This window comes from Cotesia typhae, unplaced genomic scaffold (assembly GCF_013202065.1).
Source record: "Cotesia typhae breed Kobodo isofemale line unplaced genomic scaffold, CoteBio_Ctyphae scaffold_13, whole genome shotgun sequence".
NCBI classification, from domain to species: domain Eukaryota; kingdom Metazoa; phylum Arthropoda; class Insecta; order Hymenoptera; family Braconidae; genus Cotesia; species Cotesia typhae.
In genome coordinates, this window is record NW_027423774.1 from 9545926 (window position 1) to 9567176 (window position 21251).

Consider the following 21251-nt stretch of genomic DNA (forward strand, 5'->3'; position numbering starts at 1 on the left):
GAATGCCGCTAACTACGTAAAAATCGGTTGATTCATTCAAAAGTCAATCAAAAGAGAAGAGCTCAAAAGCATAGAAAAGCTATTTCTTTGAGCATGGCGAACTTAAAATGATACACAAATTGTATTTTATGAAGAGCCTTTTTGGAACATTCATGGCCCAACTAACATCGTTGACATCAACATGCTTCGCAAAACGCAATACATCAGTCTGAGCGAAACTTGTCTTCTCCAACTCCCGTTTTCCCCCAAACTGGCAATCTTCATGTGTTTGGGCGGACAATTCCTGGAACACCTGGCCCTCCCGGTGGCGGATTAGCAGCACTTACACCTGATAGAGTCTTATTTACGACCCTGCACACGACTAGCAGTTGGACTTTAGGTAAACTCGTTTTATGCAGAATCAAAATAACAGTTATATCTGTGTACTTTAAACCTACATCCGACCTACAATTTCAGCTAAACCTACGTCAACAAACTCTACACTTGATCTGGAGCGTTCAAGATTTTGACCTGATTATTATCAGAGGACACTTTAACGCCTGACTCGGAGATCTTGGACTACTACGTCTCTGCTCAACTCTTCAGTCCTGAATGGCAAAAGAACTGTGCTAGACACTGACCAAAACAAGCAAGGATCTATCCTCCTCGATTTCATAGACTTAAACAGCTTTGTATTGCTAAACAGCCGCACTCCTAGCGTCTCTCCTGGTGCATTGTCATGTATATGTAAGCTGGGCAAAAGTGCATCAGACTTTATTTGGGTTAATCTGCTTAGTGCAAACCTTGTAAAAGACATTTAGGTCTACTCGACAGTTTCAGGGTCCGATCATTTACCGATTATAGTGGATCTTTGGATTGCCAGCCACCCCCCGAGCACGAATAGCATCACTCAAATTAAGGAACGTTTCTATAGGCAGCAAAACCACTCAAAGGACTACAAACTTCATCTGTACTCATCGCCACTTGTGACCATAAATAGTGAATCGGACTCCACCGATCTATTATATCAGAAACTTGTTCTAGCCATTACTAAAGCAGAAGCTGTTACTTAAATGCTTCGCAGGCTTTGCAAACACAGCTCTGGTCTACACCCAGGCAAACTTTGATTTGACTTCGATTGCCGCAACTTAAAAAATGTGACCTTGTAACTTCTTAAGGGGTTAGGGGTACTCAGAGGCCTGAAAAAATGATGATTTTCAATAATTTTTTTTTTGTAGTTAATTACTTTATTTGACAAAAATAAAAACATAGCTTTATTAGAACACGTTTCGATTTGACTTCACGAAAATTTCAAAAAAAAAAATTAATAATTCAAAAAGTTATCGCTGTTTTTGTAGAGCCCGTTCCTCCCGAAGTCCTTTGCGGTGATCATCATAAGTCCTTGGAGATTCATCTAAAATCAATCGGATAAGAAAAATTAGTTTTATTAATAGATAATCTTGTGCCTGATCGAAGCTTTTTTTTTTCGAAATTAACAAAATGGCGGCTTCCGGAAATTTTTTTCTAGATTTTCGGGCAAAAATCAACAGTTTATTGTTAAAAAAAAATCGAAATTTTTGAAAAAAAAAAATCCTTCGATCAGGCACGAGTTTTTAATGTTTTTCAAAAGTACAATAAATTTTATTGAAATCTACCGAGCAGTTTTTAAGTTACAGTGATCACCAGTTCAGAAAACATAGTTTTGAGAAAAACGCATTTAAAGTTTTGCTATGGATTTATGTCAAATTATAAGAATTATTTAATAACTTACACTGAGTCATCTATTCCTGGACCATATAATAGCTCTTCAGCCGTCATAGCAGCTTCCAAAATATCGATTTGCTGGTACCTACGTTGCAATCGACCTTCTCGGGTGTTATCATTAGCGCGCTTATCTGCTACTTTCATACGTGCAGCATCCATTCTTTCTGCATACCGATGAGAATTAGGCCCACAATTAAGTCCTAGTGTATTCATCAAGACTAATAATGAATTTATACCCTCATTAAATATACACATAGCAACGTATGCAGCTATTTGTACGATAGTATAACTAGTATTTACCGTTTTTGGGCATATTTTACATACTAGTTGGTTAAAGCTTTCATTATTATTCTGATTGAATCCACCTACACATCTTGAAAGTAAATTTTCATTACTAAGATCTTCGTATATAGGCTTGATAGCTTTTAAAACATCAGAAGGTAAGGGAGAATAATCGTGAGAATAGGTATCAAGCTCTCCTCTTGCTTCAGCGCGCTGGTAAGAGCACCAAGATTCTTCACCTTTTGGACACATATCATGATTCGGTTTTTCATCACTCAAGCCGTAGTGATAAAAGGTTGCCATTATAGCAGATTTCATATTTTCAATAGAATCACAATGCCGGCGTATTGCTAAACCATAGTACACAGTTAGTTTGTCTATTACTTTCCCTGTGAGCTTACCTCGACCACCAAGACCTTTTTGGTTACTCTTCAGCGTACGTAATCGACTCCCCATCCGCTTTTGGACATGCCCTATAGATTCCTTTTTATTTACAGTTGTATTTTTGTAAGGATCTGATTTTATAATTCCTGAATAGGTCTTGGAGTCACCATCACCAATATAGTTGGCATACTTAACTCCATATTTAGTTTCAGAATACGAAAACATTTCGACCATCGCATCCACCTCCATTTTCCCAGAAGACCCTTTATGATTAGCAGAACACACATCTTCATGCGATTGATACCATTCCTGGAACTCAACAGTATTTGGTTTTTTTTTCCAATACTCACATAGCTTACAATATGCACTTTTAATGTTTATGTCAAGAATCTTTCCAGTAAAATAGCCAATTATAGAAGAAACTCCAAATGACGATGTATATCCCCGTTTTTGCCAGGTTCTATCTCCCGATACAGTTAGATGATTTATATCTTCATTTTCAGTTGTTGGCATTGCTTGCTTTTCTTCATTCACAGCTTTCGTCATGAAGGTTTCTGCGACGGTTTTACTACAATTCAAAATCTGTTTCAGTAAAATTGTATGCGTAGATTTATCTAAAAAAGACGGCATGTCCATCAGGCCGCAAAACTTGCACAATCCTTCGTATCCTATTCCTAGTATTCTCATTACAAAAATGAAACGTCTGTTTATTTCATAAGAATGCCTAACGAAAGAACAGGAAGGAATATATTCATTTCCACAGTTATTACATGCAACTACAATTTTGAATCCCAGCCCACGTGTACTTGCTGTTTGAAAAACTACATTTCCATCACATTTTTTACATTTAATAAGAGCAGAAATTGCAGTGAATACCTGAATAAAATTTATTATTCGAAATTCAGTACTGCTGTCTTCAGGTACATCATCTTCAGTATTTTGTTTTAATTTTTTAGAAGATGTACTCTGAATACTTTCATCACGTTCGGCTGTTTTCGGATTAAAAACATTCTTTCTTTTGACTGAACGCGACTTATTAATTGTTTCAGAACTCCGGAGTTCTCTTGAAACCTTTCTAGAATCACGTCCCATGGTTAATAATTTAATTCACTTGAGAAATAATTTATCACAAAACTATCGACTGATCAGTGCAACGACTACAGGTATACTGGCAACCAAAAATTATTTTTCAGTTCTTGTACTACCTACAAATTGTGAATATATGTAGAAGGATTTATATATATATATATATATATAATATATAATATATATAATATATAGTATGTATAATATATATAATATATATAATTATACATACATTAAAATGGGGAGATATTCATGACAATGAAACCCGAAAGGTCGGTTGCTTGCAAGTGTTTCTAGCTACCTGCTCTCGAATGCCACGTAGCACCCGAGTGTCCTTTGGTCATTGTTAAATAACTCGAAAAGAATTTGTCGGATTCACTTCAAATTTTCACACAATATTTTTAAAATATTATACTTTAAGAAAATGCAAAAAAAAATCGATTTTTTGAAAATTCTGACTACCCCTAACCCCTTAATCTGTGCAAAATTTTCAAATCGGATAACCCTTAACGGTCTGAATATTATCAACTCAAATTTAAATATCTCAGTCTGCTCAAAGATAAAAGATCACGTTATGAATCAGCTATACAGTTCAAATTTACCAATGTAAAAAATTCTTCTGATTTCTCACGAAAAGCCTCAAGAAATGCAAACTTGATAAGGCTGCTAGTTCTGACGGTGTAAGTTACGAATTTCTAGATCTAGTCTTAGAGACAACGTTTGCTATTGGCCTGAAATGAAATTGAATCAGAAATCTTAATCTTAATCTAAATCAGCATTATTAATTATAGCGATGATGGACCTCACAATAATAATTTTTGCTGATCGCTTTTTTCAACAATAATTGTCAAAGTAACATAACCAACACATAAACTTATAGGAAAACTAGTTAATACCCGCCCGCTTCGGTGGGCACACAACAAATGGTGTAACGTAGACGAAAAATGTAAACAAAATGATCAAAAGATCTTATGAAGAGAATCATTAAAAGATTTTATTAAAAGAATAAACACGCTCCGTCACCTATAACCTCGAAAATTCGGAAAGGGACATAATGGGTGTATATAATTGTACCCGTGTTTTGTTATACCTGCGTTGCTTTATACTTGCATTGCATAATACCCGAACAAAAAGGCAGTGGCCGAAAAATAACGACTCGTGCTATCTAGCGTCGAAAAAAACAGTTAAGTTTGATGAAATCTGCGTTACCTCAGAGATGAAACTTTCAACAGGTGTAGATGACGCAGAAGTCATGAATAAAATCGAAATAAGTAATAATTATGAATAAATATTGTTGTTGTATGCTGATATATTAGTCTCTAAAATATTACTCACTATAGAGTAAGATTTTAAAATGAGAACCACAATAATTACTCCTGCAGGTGCTTTTCTCCATAGGTTTACTCCGAAAACTCCTCCACTCCAGTCCTGAGTGCTACAAATTTGTGTCCTGTTACGACCAGCGTAACTCCCCTTTAACATTAACAAATAATAATTTCAAAATTATATAAAAGTACGCTAAACAAAGAATTACATTCATGATAAATAATATTTTAAATGTTGAGGCTACAACATTCTATGTTAAAACGACAGTCAAATTACGTACCACCGTCCTATTGTCTCTACCTGACATTAAATAAAAAAGGTCAAATTACCTAACTCTGGAATAGGCGGGATTAATGTAAGTCAACTACCAATCCGACTAGTCCAAATACCCCTTGGTATTTGGCATGGCCTATCTTCATTTTTTTATCCATTTACTGAGAATTCATACCCGCATAAGACCCCCCCCCCCCGCATGCTCTACTGCCATGGCTGCTCTGCTTAGAAGGATGCCATAATTTTTAAACAAAAAAAAAAAAAAAAAAAACCTCATTTAACTAATTTCTACGACGCAACTAATTCTTTCTTTAGAAAATATGTTTACGACAATTATTCACAGTCTATATATTAACCTATTTTTACGTAAAAACTTCCATCTTACTTTCTCAGATTTTCCTTTCGAGGAAATCCCCATTTTAACCCATGAGTTATAAATTAGCAGATTTTAAGCAGCTCATGATGTTAATATATCCCAGATTTCATTGCACCACAAGAAATAAGCATTGAGAGCCATCTATTGATTAAAAAAATAACTAAAAAAACCACCTTACCATGAAAAAATTCAGATAAAGACCCCTAGATGGCGAAAAAACGATCGTATTAGACCTCGGACAGTCTGCGGAGTCGTGAAAACGCGTAGTGTTGTGATGCACCCAGTGCATCCAGCAGGTGACGCTACTTGTTATTAGAGCACTATCTATTACAAGAGCGCGAATTCAAATGAATTATTCAAATACTAAATATTACATGATTAAAATTAATTACACTAGTCACAAAAATTAAGGGATATAAAAAAAATTCCAAATTTTTTGGTGATTTTCAGCGAGCTGTAACTCCGAGGAAAATGATCGCACAGAAAAAAAAAAAAAGCAAATTGTAGCTCCAAGTGTCTAGTTTTTAGATATGACCATGAAAATTTTTTGTCATCGTCAGGTCTGAAGAAATCCTAATAAAACTACTGAAAAAAATTTTTCGAAATTTTTTTCGTCTTAAAAAGGTCTACGGGCTTCAAAAAATTTTTTCGATTGTTTCGTTCAAAAGCTCTGTTAGTAAATTTAATACCCTTTAATTTGACGTAATCAAAAGCCTGTACGATAATTTGCCGCGGAGTTATCGTCAATCAAAGCAAAAAAGTTTTTATGACTTTGGAAATCAATAACTCTGGAAATAATGACCGTATAGGAAATCGAAGGAGGGTTTTGAAAACTACACAATATTCTCTATAAGAGAACGTAAACCGCTTTTGAAGAAAAAATTTTTTTGAATTGAAAACTCGGACTGAAAAAAGACAAAAATTCGCATAATTAAGGATATTTGGATAACTTGGTATAACTTTGGATAAAATGGATGAACGAAGGATATCGTTGGTAATTTTTAACTTCAAAGTATCCCCTAAAATCCCTAAGAAATTCAAAGCGCTGCGATTTTTTGTTCATAGTGCCCAGAAGCTTCAAATTCTGTGTTTTCGCAAAAATCACCATTATGAGCGATTTTGTGATTTTTATTCATTTTTCCATTGAAAAAATTTTTTTCAAAATTCTTTATTTTTCGATCAAAGAGATTGATTTTTCAAGAAATTTGAAAAAAAAAAAATTTCAATTTTTTTCGAAATTTTCTCAATTTTTTTCGACTGTTGTTTTACCGCCGGCATTAGCGTTACCCAAAGCGTACCACGTGGAGGTTGCTCGGTCGGATTTACGCTTCTCACACACACACACGTGCGTGCGTGTGTGTGTGTGTGTGTGTGTGTGTGTCTTTGTCTTTGTCTGCGTGTTTGTCTGTTTGCAGCTGCCGAATGACCTCTGTACGCACGGCAGTAACTGCTCAGTACCGTGTATTGCCACCTCTGTTCTGAATCACAGCTCGTAAACGCTCTTGCATGTTGATGCATCGTCGAATATCACGTTGCGAAATTCCTTGCCAACAACGTAACAACGCTTGAGTCAACTGATGAAGATTGTGCAGTTGCGGATAGTTTCGCCGCAATCGACGCCCAAGCATGTCCCAAACATGCTCAATTGGGTTCAAATCAGGACTCATCGCTGGATGATTAAGCGTTGTTACGTTGTTGGCGCGGAGAAAAGTTCGCGTACGAACTGCAGTGTGAGGACGAGCATTATCCTGCATCAAAATGAACCGTCTTGCCCCCATGTGTGTGCGCATAGGCAGGACGTGTGGCTCCAGAATTTCGTCGACGTACCTATCGGCAGTCAACGTCCCACGAACGATGACCAACGGGGTTCTGGTATTGAAGGACACGCCTGCCCACACCATGACTGATCCACCATTGAAAGCTGTAACTGGTCTCGTAAAACCATCCCGATCTCGTTCTCCACGACGGCGCCAAACGAGAGATCGTCTATCGCTGCCATGAAGACAAAATCGAGATTCGTCAGTCCATAATACACTGGTCCACTGTCTACGACCCCAATGGTGATGATCATGAGCATAGGCCAATCGGGCTCGGCGATGTCGTGGAGTGAGCATAGGCACGCGATTTGCGCGTCTAGCGCGTAGTCCTTGCTCTCGAAAGCGATTTCGAACCGTCGATGCCGATATGTGTTGTTGGGGAGGACGTTGTCGACGATTGCGAAATTGATGAGCGATCGTGTGGGCATGCGCAGTAGGGTTTCGACGAGCTTCTCGAATGATAGCTCGATCATCACGCTCGGTAGTGATTCGTAGTCTACCTTGACCCGGACGACGATCGTAACTTTGAGTCGCGTTAAATCGGGCATAGGCCCGACTGATAACGGACTGGCTCACTCCCATAGAAGCTGCTACTTCCACCTGACTGTAGCCCTCTTGAAGGAGGGTAACAATGCGAGCCACATCTGTGGCAGCTAAATGTCGACGAGGCATATCAAAAGGTGCTTATCAAAGAAAAGCTTACATAAAATTCACGTAAGGAATTTAGGCTAAAAAGAAAACGTAAAATTCAAGTTTTGTGTGAGGAAAAGCCGAACTCCGCGGGGGGTATATCAATTTGTTTTTATTGAATTTTTAAAATGAGATTTAAAACTAAGGCAGTTGTAGCGGACAAAAAAAATTGAGTTAATTTTTTTTGACAATAGTGTAGCATTCTGAAGACGATAAAAAAAAATTAAAAAAAAAATTTTTGATAAAAAAAATTTCGAAAAAAATTTTCGAAAAAATTGAAAATTTTTTTTTTTTTTTTTCAAATTTCTTGAAAAATCAATCTCTTTGATCGAAAAAATAAAGAATTTTGAAAAAAAAAATTTTTTTCAATGGAAAAATGAATAAAAATCACAAAATTGCTCATAATGGTGATTTTTGCGAAAACACAGAATTTGAAGCTTCTGGGCACTATGAACAAAAAATCGCAGCGCTTTGAATTTCTTAGGGATTTTAGGGGACACTTTGAAGTTAGAAAATTACCAACGATATCCTTCGTTCATCCATTTTATCCAAAGTTATACCAAGTTATCCAAATATCCTTAATTATGCGAATTTTTGTCTTTTTTTCAGTCCGAGTTTTCAATTCAAAAAAATTTTTTCTTCAAAAGCGGTTTACGTTTTCTTATAGAGAATATTGTGTAGTTTTCAAAACCCTCCTTCGATTTCCTATACGGTCATTATTTCCAGAGTTATTGATTTCCAAAGTCAAAAAAACTTTTTGCTTTGATTGACGATAACTCCGCGGCAAATTATCGTACAGGCTTTTTTGATTACGTCAAATTAAAGGGTATTAAATTTACTAAAAGAGCTTTTAAACGAAACAATCGAAAAATTTTTTTGAAGCCCGTAGACTTTTTTAAGACGAAAAAAAATTTCGAAAAATTTTTTTTCAGTAGTTTTCTTAGGATTTCTCCAGACCTGACGATGACAAAAAATTTTCATGGTCATATCTAAAAACTAGACACTTGGAGCTACAATTTGCTTTTTTTTTTTTTTCTGTGCGATCATTTTCCTCGGAGTTACAGCTCGCTGAAAATCACCAAAAAATTTGGAATTTTTTTTATATCCCTTAATTTTTGTGACTAGTGTAAATTTTATATTCGAAGTAAATATTCAAATCATTTATTTAATGCTTTTACTCTTATAAACATCTTTTAGTTAACTCTGTTTTATTTAAAAAAGATATAAAATAAAAATTTATATTTCTGTACAAAAGGACATTGTAACCGAATGCTCTGAACCCATAATAAGAACTTGAGTAATTCCAGGACTATTCCTCGCCACATGAAACTTGAAATTCTATGAGGAAAAGTCATAAAAGACATGTGTGAAATTCAATAGACTCTTGTTCTAAAGTAACAAAAAATAGTATAAGTCATATGTAACTAAACTACAATAAGATTGTTAAATAACATTTATTATTAAGTGTGATTTTATATAATACTAGCTGTTACCCGCCCGCTCCGCTGGGCACTTTGTAGAATTGTATTTTTAGATCTAGATTTGAAATTCAATTGGAGTATTATTTTGACTTGCACAGGTTCCACATTCCATTAAATTGGCTTCTATCTTTTATCCATGTGGTTATTCTAGCTAATATTCATTGTAACTTTCTTTGTGCGATCACTTTAACATTCTCATGGCTTTTTTCTAAAAATGAATAGTAATTGACATAATAATTACTTAGCTTAAAGTGCAACAAATTTTAAAATGTCCTCCGTGACATCGAGTTTTCATGAAAAATTATTAGTACACGTTTTTTATGAATTCTCTTAAAATAAATAAACTAATTTATTTTCCACATCTCAAGTGTTTAGAAAATGCATTCATTTTAATCTGTTACACTCCTGCGATCTCGTAATAAGAACAATTCATCGGTTATGTGATCAACAAAAATAAAATGTATGTAAAATTCATAGTCCATTGACGGAATAACTCCATGTATAGTTAAATTTTGGAAACCTTACAATGAGTTTTTTGCCGCTGCCAAAGGGATGATTGTTGTAAGAAAATATGATTATTGAGAAAGAAAAATATTTGAATCCGTTGACCTTTTGGAGGACATCCCTGTAATTTCCTGTCTCTCTTAAGATTCTATCGAATTCAATATCTATAGGAACTGAATTTAAAGAATATGAATTGTTTCATATTGACAATTATTGATCCCGCATTTCTATATGGGGGAGGAATTCCGTAAGATCCTATTCGAGATGATTTCTACCTTATAATTAAAAGGTTCCAACAAAACTTCAAGTCCAATCGATACAACTTTTTTGAAAATGAGAAATTTTCATTATTGACGCCCCCGCAATCCCTTATGGGGTTAGAATTCAAGGTTATCCATTCTTAGCTGAGCTTGACATCAAACAAAAAGATTCCTACCAAGTTAAGAGTCTGCAAAAGTTACAGTTTGAAAATTAAAATTTTAGATTCCAACACCCACCTCTGCAATCCCTATCAAAAGTAGAATTTTTTTAGATCCGTTTTGAGATGATCTCATGACAAATAAAAGATTCCTACCCAATTTCGACTCTGTAAAGCTTACAATTTGGAAATTGAAATTTGAAAGTCTAACACCTACCCCCGCAATCGCTATCGGAAGTCGAATTTATTAAAATCCGTATTGAGATGATCTCTAAATGACAAATAAAAGATCCTTACCAAATTTGCAGCTTTTTAAGGGGCACACCTAGTGTAACGGCCTAAAAAAAACGTGATTTTTGGGAATTTTTATTAAAAAAAATACTTTATCAATTATTTTAAAATTTCAAGAATATATTTATACATGTTTTAAGAATACATAATGAAATTTTTGAAGAAAAAAATTAAATATTTTTTAAGTTATCGTCGATCTCTAACGGCGCGAAAAAAAAAAAGGTCCTTCACTGCTGCAGTGATTCCGGCCTTCTCCGTGGATGAAATCTAAAAAAAAATATCTCGTTAAACTAGATAATATTGTCTGTACAATGACCTACGATAAAAAAAAATCAAAAATTGACAATATGGCGGCGTTTTAAAAAAATAGTCGAATTTTACCTAAAATTTTGGTCGTTTGTGGCCTGCGAAAATTCGATTTTTGATCAGATCAAAAAATCGATAGGTCATTGTACGGAGAACTATATATAGAACATGTAAAAAAATTCGATAGTGATCGGATCATTTGTTTTTGAGTAATCACTGCAGCAAATTCGGAAAATGCTGTTTCGAGAAAAACGCGTTTAAAGATAAAATGATCGTTTCCACTGTTATAAGTGGTTTAAAATCATATTTACAGCTAATCTGCTATTCCAGGGCCATATAATACACCTTCCTCTTCTTCGAAAAGGGCTTGTTCAGCTGAAGAAGCTTTTCTTCGAGATGATCGACCTTCTTTTGAAGAAGCCCTTTGGCGATAATCAGCGATTCGTATTCTCGTGTCGTCCTTAAGAGCCGCAAAATCTCTTACTGCAGGTCCAACTATCACTCCCATTACATTGAATATCTTCAAAATTGACGAATAACCGTCATTAAATATTGCAGTTGCAAAATTATTTGACAATTCAATAGTTTTGAAGCCATTATGAAGATGCTTGGGTGAAAAGTGCCAAAGTAAACCGTTGTAGCTTTCATTGTTGTTTTGAGTATTGTTACCTTTACATCTATCAAGCAATTCATATCGAGATAAGTCTTCATAAATAGGTTTTATAGCTTCTTGTACTTCTGGATCCAGTGGGAGGTAATCGTGTTTAAATGTACTAGTGATTCCTTCAGCTTCCGCGCGGCGATAAGCGCACCAACTTTCAGCGCCTTCTGGACAATTTTTATGATTTGGGTTTTTGTCAGTTGAACAGAAATGATAAAATGTTGCCCAGATTGCTTTATACATTTCATCTACATTATCTTGATTCCTCATAATTGCTAAACCATAATATTTTTGGAGTTTATTTATAAAATTTACAGTTAACTTTTGTGATGTTTTACTTTTTCCTCCTAATTTCTTATTAATGTTCTTTACACTTCGGCAACGTGTTCCCATTCTTTTTTCACATGTAGATAGCATTCCAATTTAGCAACAGGAATATCATAAGGATTCAAATCTATAAGTCCTTTGTGGGTAGCGCTATCACCATCACCAATATAGCGGGTATATTTTACACCATATTTACTAATGGAACGACCAAACATGTCTTTTACACTATCCACTTCCATTTTTGAGGCAGATCCTTTATGATTGGCATCACATTCTTCATCGTGTAATGATAGCCATTCCTCATAATCTTCAGGTTCGCTATCTTTTTTTTTCTTCCAAAAACACAACTCTGACAATATGTAGATTTTACGCATGAATCAAGAATTTTCTTGCTGTATTTTCCTGCCAGCGTAACTACTCCAAAACGGGAAGTATGGCCACGTTTTTTCCAGGTACCATCGCCGCTAACAGTCAAATTTGTCTCCGAATTTTCTTTCTTTAATGTAAGCTCTTTTTCTTCATTTATAGCTTGCTGCATACTGAGCTTACAAACAGTTTCGGCTGCAATCTGTAAATTCGTAAAACATCCCGCAAAAGTTTGGTCGTAAAATTTGCATGCTAAATCCATTAATCCACAGAAAAAATTTATCCCATTTATTCCGATGCCCAATAGACGCATCACAGCAACAATACGTTTATTTATTTCAAATGCGTTATTAATCATTGGTCCAGAATTAATATACGAATTGCCACATTCACAAATAATAGCAATTTTGAACCCTAGGCCTCTTGAACTTGCTTGATTGAAAGTAACTTTTTTTTGACAGGTTTTACACACCACTAAATTACTAATTGCACTAAAAACTGATAAAAATTGCAAAATACAATATCCATGAGATGGGTCAATCACAACATTATTGTCATTATTTTGTAATAACTTTTCTGCGGACGTACTGGTATTCGCAGTAGATTGCTCAAATGTAAATCTATTTTCGGTAAACTTGCGTTTTTTCGCAATTGATCGATGCTTAGGAACTTTGAGAGTTCCTTTTTTATTTGAATATGAAGATTGATTTTTCACTTGATTTAAGATTGAAAAGATCACTCATTTTCAAGAAAATAGCACGTGTAAAATTATGATGCGCTCGATACAACGATCACAATGAAACTAAATGTGTCTGGCTCCGAAAATAATTTACGTGGCAGTAAACGAAAAATTTCTAGAAATTTCTAGAAATTATTATATAATGATATATTTTTGTATACCTGAGAGCCAACAATAGAAACTGGAATCGTGTTATAGGGGCTGGAAGAGACAGTAGACTCTGAACAATACTTCAGGTACGTCTCGCAGCTAATGACACTCTAGCTGCCGAGCGGCTGCTCTTTAAAATGTTATAACTCAAAAACTATTTGAGATATCGATTTGAAATTTTAATATGTTATTTTTAAAGGTGTAATCTACCGAAATATGAAAAAAAATCGACTTTTTCGAAATTTCACACTAGATGTGCCCCTTAAAACTATCTTTTGAAAATTACGATTTTGTATTGTTAACACCCACCCTCGCAATCATTACAGGAGGTGATTCGGTGTAAAATCCGTTCTTAGATTATTTGTGTATCACATGTAGACTACTCTTATAAATTTGGAGTCTATACGAGCTACAGCTTGGAAAATTTTCATAGCTAATACTTACCTCCGCAGCCCTCTGTGGGGTAAGATATCGTAAAATTCGTTTGTATATCATTTCTACATTTCTTACAGAAAATTCCTACCCGATTTGGAGTCGATAAGAGCTATAGTTTAAAAACGAAAATTTTTCATTGTTAACGCCTCCGCAACCCCCTTTGTGGGTGGAATTTCATAAAATCTGTTCTTAGCTGACGTCTACTCGGCGAAAGGAATATTCTTGCCAAATTTTGAGTCTTCAAATCTTATAGTTCCAGAGATTCGGTGATGAGTGACTATTCCTATAAAAAGTCTCCTAGATATGTATAGATACAAATTTTTTTTTTTCAATTTTTAACGCCCTTGCACAGCCCTCTGGGGGTAAAATACCATAAAGTTAGTCCTCAGTGAACTCAGACATGCTAAAAAAAATGTTTTTGTCAAGTCTTAGAGTTATAAAAGCCATAGATTGGAAGATATAAATTTTTAATATTTTTAACGCCCTCGCACAACCCTCTTAGGGTTGAATATCATAAAAATAGTTCTTAGTAAATTCAAACATGCCAAAAGAAATATTCTAGCCAAGTTTTAAAGTTCCAAAAGCTATAGATTGGAAAAAACAATTTTTTTTATTTTCAACGCCCCCGCACAGCTCTTTGGGGGTGGAATATCATAAAATTATTTTTGAGAAAATTCAAACATGCCAAAAATAATATCCTGACTAAGTTTCAAACCTATAAGATCTGCAGCTTTAAAATGTGAATTTTTTTTAATTAACGCCCCCGCGACCCCTTTGGGGGTGGAGTTTCGTAAAATTCGTTCTTAGCTGACCTCTACTCGGTGAAAAGAATATTCCTACCAAATTTCAAGTCTTTAGCTCTAATAGTTCCAGAGATATCGTGATGGGTGACTATATACGTGGAAATCTCTCGTATATATATAATTTGTAATGCCCCCGCTATACACTTCGGAGATTTAACACTTATAAAAAGGTTAGCCTATCCATTAAGTCAATGTATCCTCTACATGGATGCAAAATTTCAATTCAATTGGATGTATAGTCTAATGGTTTTAACGGAACAACCGTAAAAAACTATAGATTTATATATTAGTATAGATTGCAGTGAAACAAAATAAAGTTAAGGTAATTAATAATTATTTTTCCGTATTTAATTTATAATTAACTGATAATTAGTTATAATAGAATGATTAAGATTCTATAAAAACAATATTATTGAATAATAATGCCTCTTCTTTTAGACATGTAAGTAATGAAACTGATTTATAATTTTATTAGGAAATCCGATCGTAGATTGATAGAAAAAATATTTAATTCGTTATTAATGAGTCAAACTCAAACATTAATCCAACGTATCATAATATATATATATATATATATATATATATATATATATATATATATATATATATATATACAGGGTGATTCAGAATGACCTTCACAGCAAGAAACTGTTGATAGAGGAGACGATTCTATGAATAAAGTTCCTTAGTCGCTTTTCGATATTCTAAATAGTTTTTGAGTTATTCAAAATGTAAATTGACCAATCACAGACAAGCTTTAGAAATTAAAAAAAAAGGAAAAAAGAATAATAAATAAGTTAAGTAACACTGCCACAGCAGACTTCAAGTTAAATGATATTTATTTAATTTGAAAAGTTCGATTTCTCACAGAAAAAAAAAAAACAAAACATGCAATTACAACCTAGAACGTATTTGTATATTTTTTTTTATCTTTTCCTTTTCACAGGAAACATTATTGACTTAAGATGATGCAATTATTAAAAATATAACTTCCGGAGAATTGACAAAATAAATTACGTATTTTTAAATATATAAACTTCAACTAAGAATAAAAAAAAAAATTTTAAACTAATAAAATTGTCTTACTGAAATAATAGCAATTTTAAACAGACAAAAATATAGATATAGACAATACATAAAATAATTATTAAAAAATCTCTGATTTTGCTTGCTCGGTCTCGCTCAGGACTTCGCTAAGCGCTTGATGTACGCCATAGCATATTTGCGAGACTCTCAGCGAGACGGCCAGCGAGATGTCCGGTGAGACGGTTAGCGAGAGGTTCAGCGAGACGTCCTGCGAGACAGCCAGCGAGATGTCCAGCGAGACGGCCAGCGAGACGTCCTGCAAAACAACTAGCGAGATGTCCAGCAAGACCGCCTGCGAGTCAAGACGCGCGCCAAGTACGATAAAAAAATTTTTTTTTTAATTTTTAAATTTTCAACAAATTTTCTTTCAATTTTTTTAACATTATGACAGTTTCTTGGTATTTTTTTGTATTTCACTTTTTTTTGTAGAGAATGACAATTATTATATCGAGTCTTATTTTTTTTGTAAAGTGCTAATGTTATTGAGATGAGTTTTATGAACGTTGACTTGGCGCAATTTTTTACAGTGAAACTTATTTTGTTCGGATTTATTAATAAAAACAATCATTTTAGTAATAATAATGATAATGATAAACATGATTATTGCTTTCATTTTTAACATCAATTTATTATTACCGATATTAATACTTTCAGTATTATAATTACTATTATTGTTATTTTTATTATGGTTACCAATATTATTTATTGTTATTATGATATTGTTGTTAGTAAATGACGCAATATATCAAACGCATAGTCATGTTTCGTATTATCAAGAGATTAAGATTATTTGAAACCCGCTCAATTGGATGACAGTGCCACCTACTGGCAATAACCATAAGATCACAGAATGTTCACACTTTTTAATGAGTTACATGACCGTAACCAAGTTGGCGCCGAATATTAATTTTTTTTCAAAAACCATATGTCAAAAAATTGCTCATGAATTGCTCTTTCGATATAAACAATTGCTCTACTGCTATAATTAATAATTAATTAATTAATCGTAATTAAAAAATCAAAAATTAATTTCCAATTATCTCTGATTGTGAGAATTTATTTTTATCGTAATAGGCGCCAAAAAATTGCTCATTCTTTTTTCTATTAGGAATGATAGCTATTTTGCGCATAAAACGGATTTTAATTAATTAATAATATAAATAATTATTTTGCACCTTTGGACCTGTGAATGACAATTGTGACGTCATCGTCGCGACAATTTTATTGTAGTTTTACATGAGGACAAGCCATAGTGAGACATACTAAGATACATGCGTATATGTCCATGTAAACAAACTTTTTATGGTTACTCTATTTGGGCTAAATGTTTAATTATGAAATAATAATTATTATTTATATAATGCTAAAATTAAACAGTAAATTTTCTTTCATGAAGTTATCTAATACTAATAGAGAAAAGCAGTTTTTTTATCGTATCCAATAATTGTGGATTCACTACAAGTTTTTATAAAAATAAAAACATTGTTATGAATCAGTTCACTAAATCATGGATGACACAATATTAACTGTAGCACCTGAAAATATTGTTAATCGAGTTGAATTTATCCTTCAACAGCAGTGGAACATTGAGAAAGAGATCTTGGAATGAATACTTTATATTGGCGAAGAAAAATCAATGAAGGATCTTGAACGCGAGTACCCAGAAGACCAAGTGTATTTGCCAAAAACTAAAGTGTTGAGGGTTATATACTCGTTTATAAGACGGATTATACCTGATGGCAACTGCTGCTTTTTCGGGCATTCAGCTATGCTTATCTTGAAAAACTAATCAATAATAAAGACGAATATGACAAGTTCAAAGATTTTGCTATTAAATTAAGTGTTGAGACAATTTAATTGCTCTGGGATTTCCTAAATTGACTGTCCAAAATTTTCATGGCATGTTTATGGAAATTTTTAGTAAAGCCGGGGATGATCCTGAAACCAGCAATACAAGTCCCACTATTTTAGCTCCAGTGCGTCACAACATCCTAGTGAATTTAATTAATTGTCACTTAATACTGTGATTGACAATGGAAGTCCTAGATTCAAAAATTACTCACGACGACACACCACTCTTTATCAATGATTCTATCGAAAAATGTACGTATGTTTATAAACATTACATAAGTTCTGACTATGAATTTATGTATCGTCTGTTAATGCTAACATCTATCGCCAATATATTAACACTCTGGCAATTTTTTTTATATTTAATCACATCACAGCATATCACAATTATTTTCCATAATAATTATTTACGGGTATATTCAATTCTGTTGTCACTATCCAAATACAGAAATGTTTTTTTATATTTTGACTCATTTTTATTGTTTACAATTTATTAATTATAATTTAACTAATTTTTGCTTATTTTTTGACAGTGACATTGAGGCAAAGACCAGAAGACACAAAATCCTTTGTGAAAGCGAGATACACATTAGAATTTCCAGGATTCGCGCTGGTGTATGCAATGCGAGTTAATCTTCAGCTACCATTGTATCGATGGTTAATCAGATGGCCTACCCTGATAATATTGACCTCAATGATTCCTCTCTTGTCAATGATACATTTGTACCTGTAAGTTTTTTTTTTTTTTTTTTTTTTTTTTTTTAATAAATAATTCCATCAAACAAAATTATTCTATTGAAGATTTTAATTGAAGTGAATATTCAATGCTTTATTATTTATTTTATTAATGATTTACGAAGGATTTACTAACGTATTTTTTATGTTTAATATTAAAATTTTTTATTTTTTAATTTTTACCCGACAGTGCATATGAAATATTGACGTAACGATGATAGAAGAATCCAAAGACTCATCAGATTCGCCAGAATACAAACCGACTCTCCTCAAGTACTGCTCGCTGACATATGATCTCCACAACAACCCTTCTGAAGGAAGAGACCTTGGTGAGACAGAAGATGTCTTAATTAGGCATCGATCCTAACGCCATACAATTTGTGAGCCAATTCTGTAGGTATTAGTAACCGGAGGTACTTCCACTGGAACCTGAATCTTACGCCTTCGTTGAGCATCCTCTTCCTGAAAAACGTCAAACAGAAAAAAATCTTGAAGGGGACGATATCTAACGCGTTGTCGCACGTTTCAAAGAAAGTTCAGATTTTTTTTCTAGTCGGGCTCGCACAAACTCAATGAGTTTGGATATTGGAATCTCACCATTTAAAATCTTTCGGAGCTGCTGATCGCCAGGAATGAGCAAGCGATCATTGACCGCAAGCGCTTAGCCAAGTCCCAGTAGGTCCAGGAAGACCAGTAGCACCTACATCAGAGCAGCGCCAACTCTCCCGCTGAAGAGTCCAGCTCTGACAACTATGGAGACTCCTCCATAACCGTCACTTCGTCTATGTTCTCACGTAAGTACGTTCAAGCCTCCGAGATTTTATCAGTCTTTTTTTGCAGACGACGAGGCTCCCGGGAGTCGGGAACCAGACCTCGATCTCGAAAACCGCAAGTTTGTAGTAAAAAACGAGCAGGATCTGGACCACATGCTGATTGACAAGAACCAAGGTTTGGATCAGCTGTTTGATGATAATCACCACCGATTCATTGTTCCTGACCAAAATTTCGAGAGTTATATTGATGATTGTCGTCCACTTAAGAATCAGGGAGTTGATCAGCTGATCAGGAAAGGTCAAGGTTTGGATTCAGGGCATCATAGGTTTAGTGAGAAAGATTTTGGTAGATATGTTAATATTTATAATTTATCACTAATAAAGCATAAAATAAAAAAAAACAGTTTGATCTAAACAGGTTAACTCTTTATTTTTATTTTATTTCACCATAATTCAGTTTATAAAATATAACAGATATTATTAAATTAAAACATAAAATAATAATGCAATTTGAATATTAGTTGATTTGGAATTACAAGGTATAGGTTTCGAAACTAAGTCGTCAATTTTCACCCAATTATTGTTGATTGATCTTGTGTAAGCTACATAATGACCAACTTTATTCAAATATACTGGTGGCACAAACTCTACTACACCAAATAATAAATAGTTTTTATCAAGTATCTTTAATTTTATTGGAATGTCACCTAAATTCTCCGTTAAACGTTGATTGTTATGAAGTTTTGAGAGAGAAGTCGAAGGTATGTAAAAATGACTTATGTCTAAGCATAAAAATACATTAATAGAAAGAGATTTTGTTACAGAGTTTTGTGAACACGATCTGCAGTGAATCGATGATTCTACTTTTAATGCATCTGAAACACTGTCTTGTAACATGTCGATCCCACTCTCCCAGACTTTTTTTGCTGATATGCTCAATACTGCAAATGTTTTTATTGTTTTTTTTTTTGCATAAATAGTTTGTGCAAATAGACTCTACAATGTTTGAGTTATATGGAACGTTATCGAATAGCCGCTGCATTAATAAGTTAATATCATCCGCACAATTAATTGTACAATTTCGACCCGGATAGAAAGCAAATAATAATTCGATTCTTTTTGATAAAACTTTGCTAAGGCTCCGAACTGAGCATAATTTATAATGCATGAAAAGAAACACTTGGATTGACTCTGTGAATCGATATAATTTTTTAGATTTTTAAAATTTAAGTACCCGAATGAAAAATTTCACAGAGACTATCAAATCCACACGTATTAAGTAACATATATTTAGAATTATTAACTTTTCGTGGTTTTTGTCTACTGCCATTTTCAATAAATTCTTTTTTTTTTCTTTTTTAGATAGTTTTTATTAAGAATATTTTCATGAAGAGTTTGAACATCAGGACATGGAGTGACATATTTACCTCTTTTTTTGTGAACCATTGGCTCAGACTGCACGATTTTCCGTTTTGTTGGTAGTTTTTCAGTTTTCAAATTAAATTTTTTAGGTGATTCTAATATAATACTAAAACTATCGTGAGCGTTTTGAGTGAAAGAAAGTGCATTGGAAGTCGATGAAATTAAAATATTTTGTTCATTCTTTACTGGTGTCGATTGAAATAATGGAGATTCAAGTTGATACGAATCTTCTATCTTATTTTCAGACATTGATTTGAATAACCCAGACTTTAATAGAGGAGAATTGTTTTTTTGTTTAGGAGAAGATAAAAGTGATGAGTCCAAAATAGGTGAGTCTTCAGGTTTTTCTACAGATGCCAAATCAGTTAGCGAAGAATTAGACGCCGTTGAATCACCAATAGATATGGGAAGTGAACTAATCGAATTAGTTATTTCACGAGTGTCATTGTCTTTGGAAGTTAAATTTGTGTTTTTATCAACGTTCAGTTTGTTTTTCCAATTTTCACAGGCATTCAATACATCATTATTTTTTTTATTTGCTTTGGTACTGTTTTTTACATTAACTTTTGATTGCACTAATGGTTTTTTTTTATCAATTTCAGATCTAGCTTCTATCATTCGGGCTGTTAAGGATCGCATGTGTTTTATAAGTATTTTAATTATACTACTAGGTCGATGATTATTTAAAAACTCTTCTTTAGCTGTCCTAAAATAATTTTCTGATCTTGCAGATGTTGGAACGATAATATCGGAGTCAAAAATTGTTCGCATTACATTAGTCCAAGCAGGAAATTTTTTAAATAAACGTTTTAATTCTTTCAGAAATTTGGGAAAATGGTATGGATTGATATCATCGAAACTTACTGCAGGATCAAACTTCGTATTAGCAATACATGTCTCTTTAGCAAGATTATCAATAAAGTTGT

The 21251-nt window shown here is 33.6% G+C and overlaps 3 protein-coding genes across 3 annotated transcripts in view; 1 reads left to right on the forward strand and 2 right to left on the reverse strand.

Moving 5' to 3' along the window:
• Positions 1-15991, forward strand: part of Mgat4a (alpha-1,3-mannosyl-glycoprotein 4-beta-N-acetylglucosaminyltransferase a) — a 93044-nt gene extending 77053 nt beyond the window's left edge. Inside the window, exon 5 of the mRNA XM_074253493.1 lies at positions 15645-15991. Within this exon, the coding sequence (XP_074109594.1) occupies positions 15645-15663 (19 nt within the window). The 3' untranslated portion in view covers positions 15664-15991. The remainder of the gene's footprint in view (positions 1-15644) is intronic.
• LOC141534731 (uncharacterized) lies at positions 1250-3190 on the reverse strand. Its single transcript, XM_074254272.1, has 2 exons — positions 1751-3190; positions 1250-1393 (listed from the first exon to the last, which is right to left on the reverse strand). The coding sequence occupies exons 1-2, from the start codon at positions 3094-3096 to the stop codon at positions 1390-1392; spliced, it is 1350 nt and encodes a 449-aa protein (XP_074110373.1). The 5' UTR covers positions 3097-3190; the 3' UTR covers positions 1250-1389.
• LOC141534780 (uncharacterized) lies at positions 10806-12944 on the reverse strand. Its single transcript, XM_074254354.1, has 2 exons — positions 11289-12944; positions 10806-10938 (listed from the first exon to the last, which is right to left on the reverse strand). Exon 1 carries the CDS (start codon positions 12053-12055, stop codon positions 11291-11293), a length of 765 nt encoding a protein of 254 aa, XP_074110455.1. The 5' UTR covers positions 12056-12944; the 3' UTR covers positions 10806-10938; positions 11289-11290.
• Positions 15992-21251: the final 5260 nt, after the last annotated feature.

What these genes read in the sequence shown, in the direction of transcription:
- LOC141534780 (XM_074254354.1), bottom strand. Translation starts at nt 12,055, where the DNA reads ATGCTATCTACATGTGAAAAAAGAATGGGAACACGTTGCCGAAGTGTA.
- LOC141534731 (XM_074254272.1), bottom strand. Translation starts at nt 3,096, where the DNA reads ATGAGAATACTAGGAATAGGATACGAAGGATTGTGCAAGTTTTGCGGC.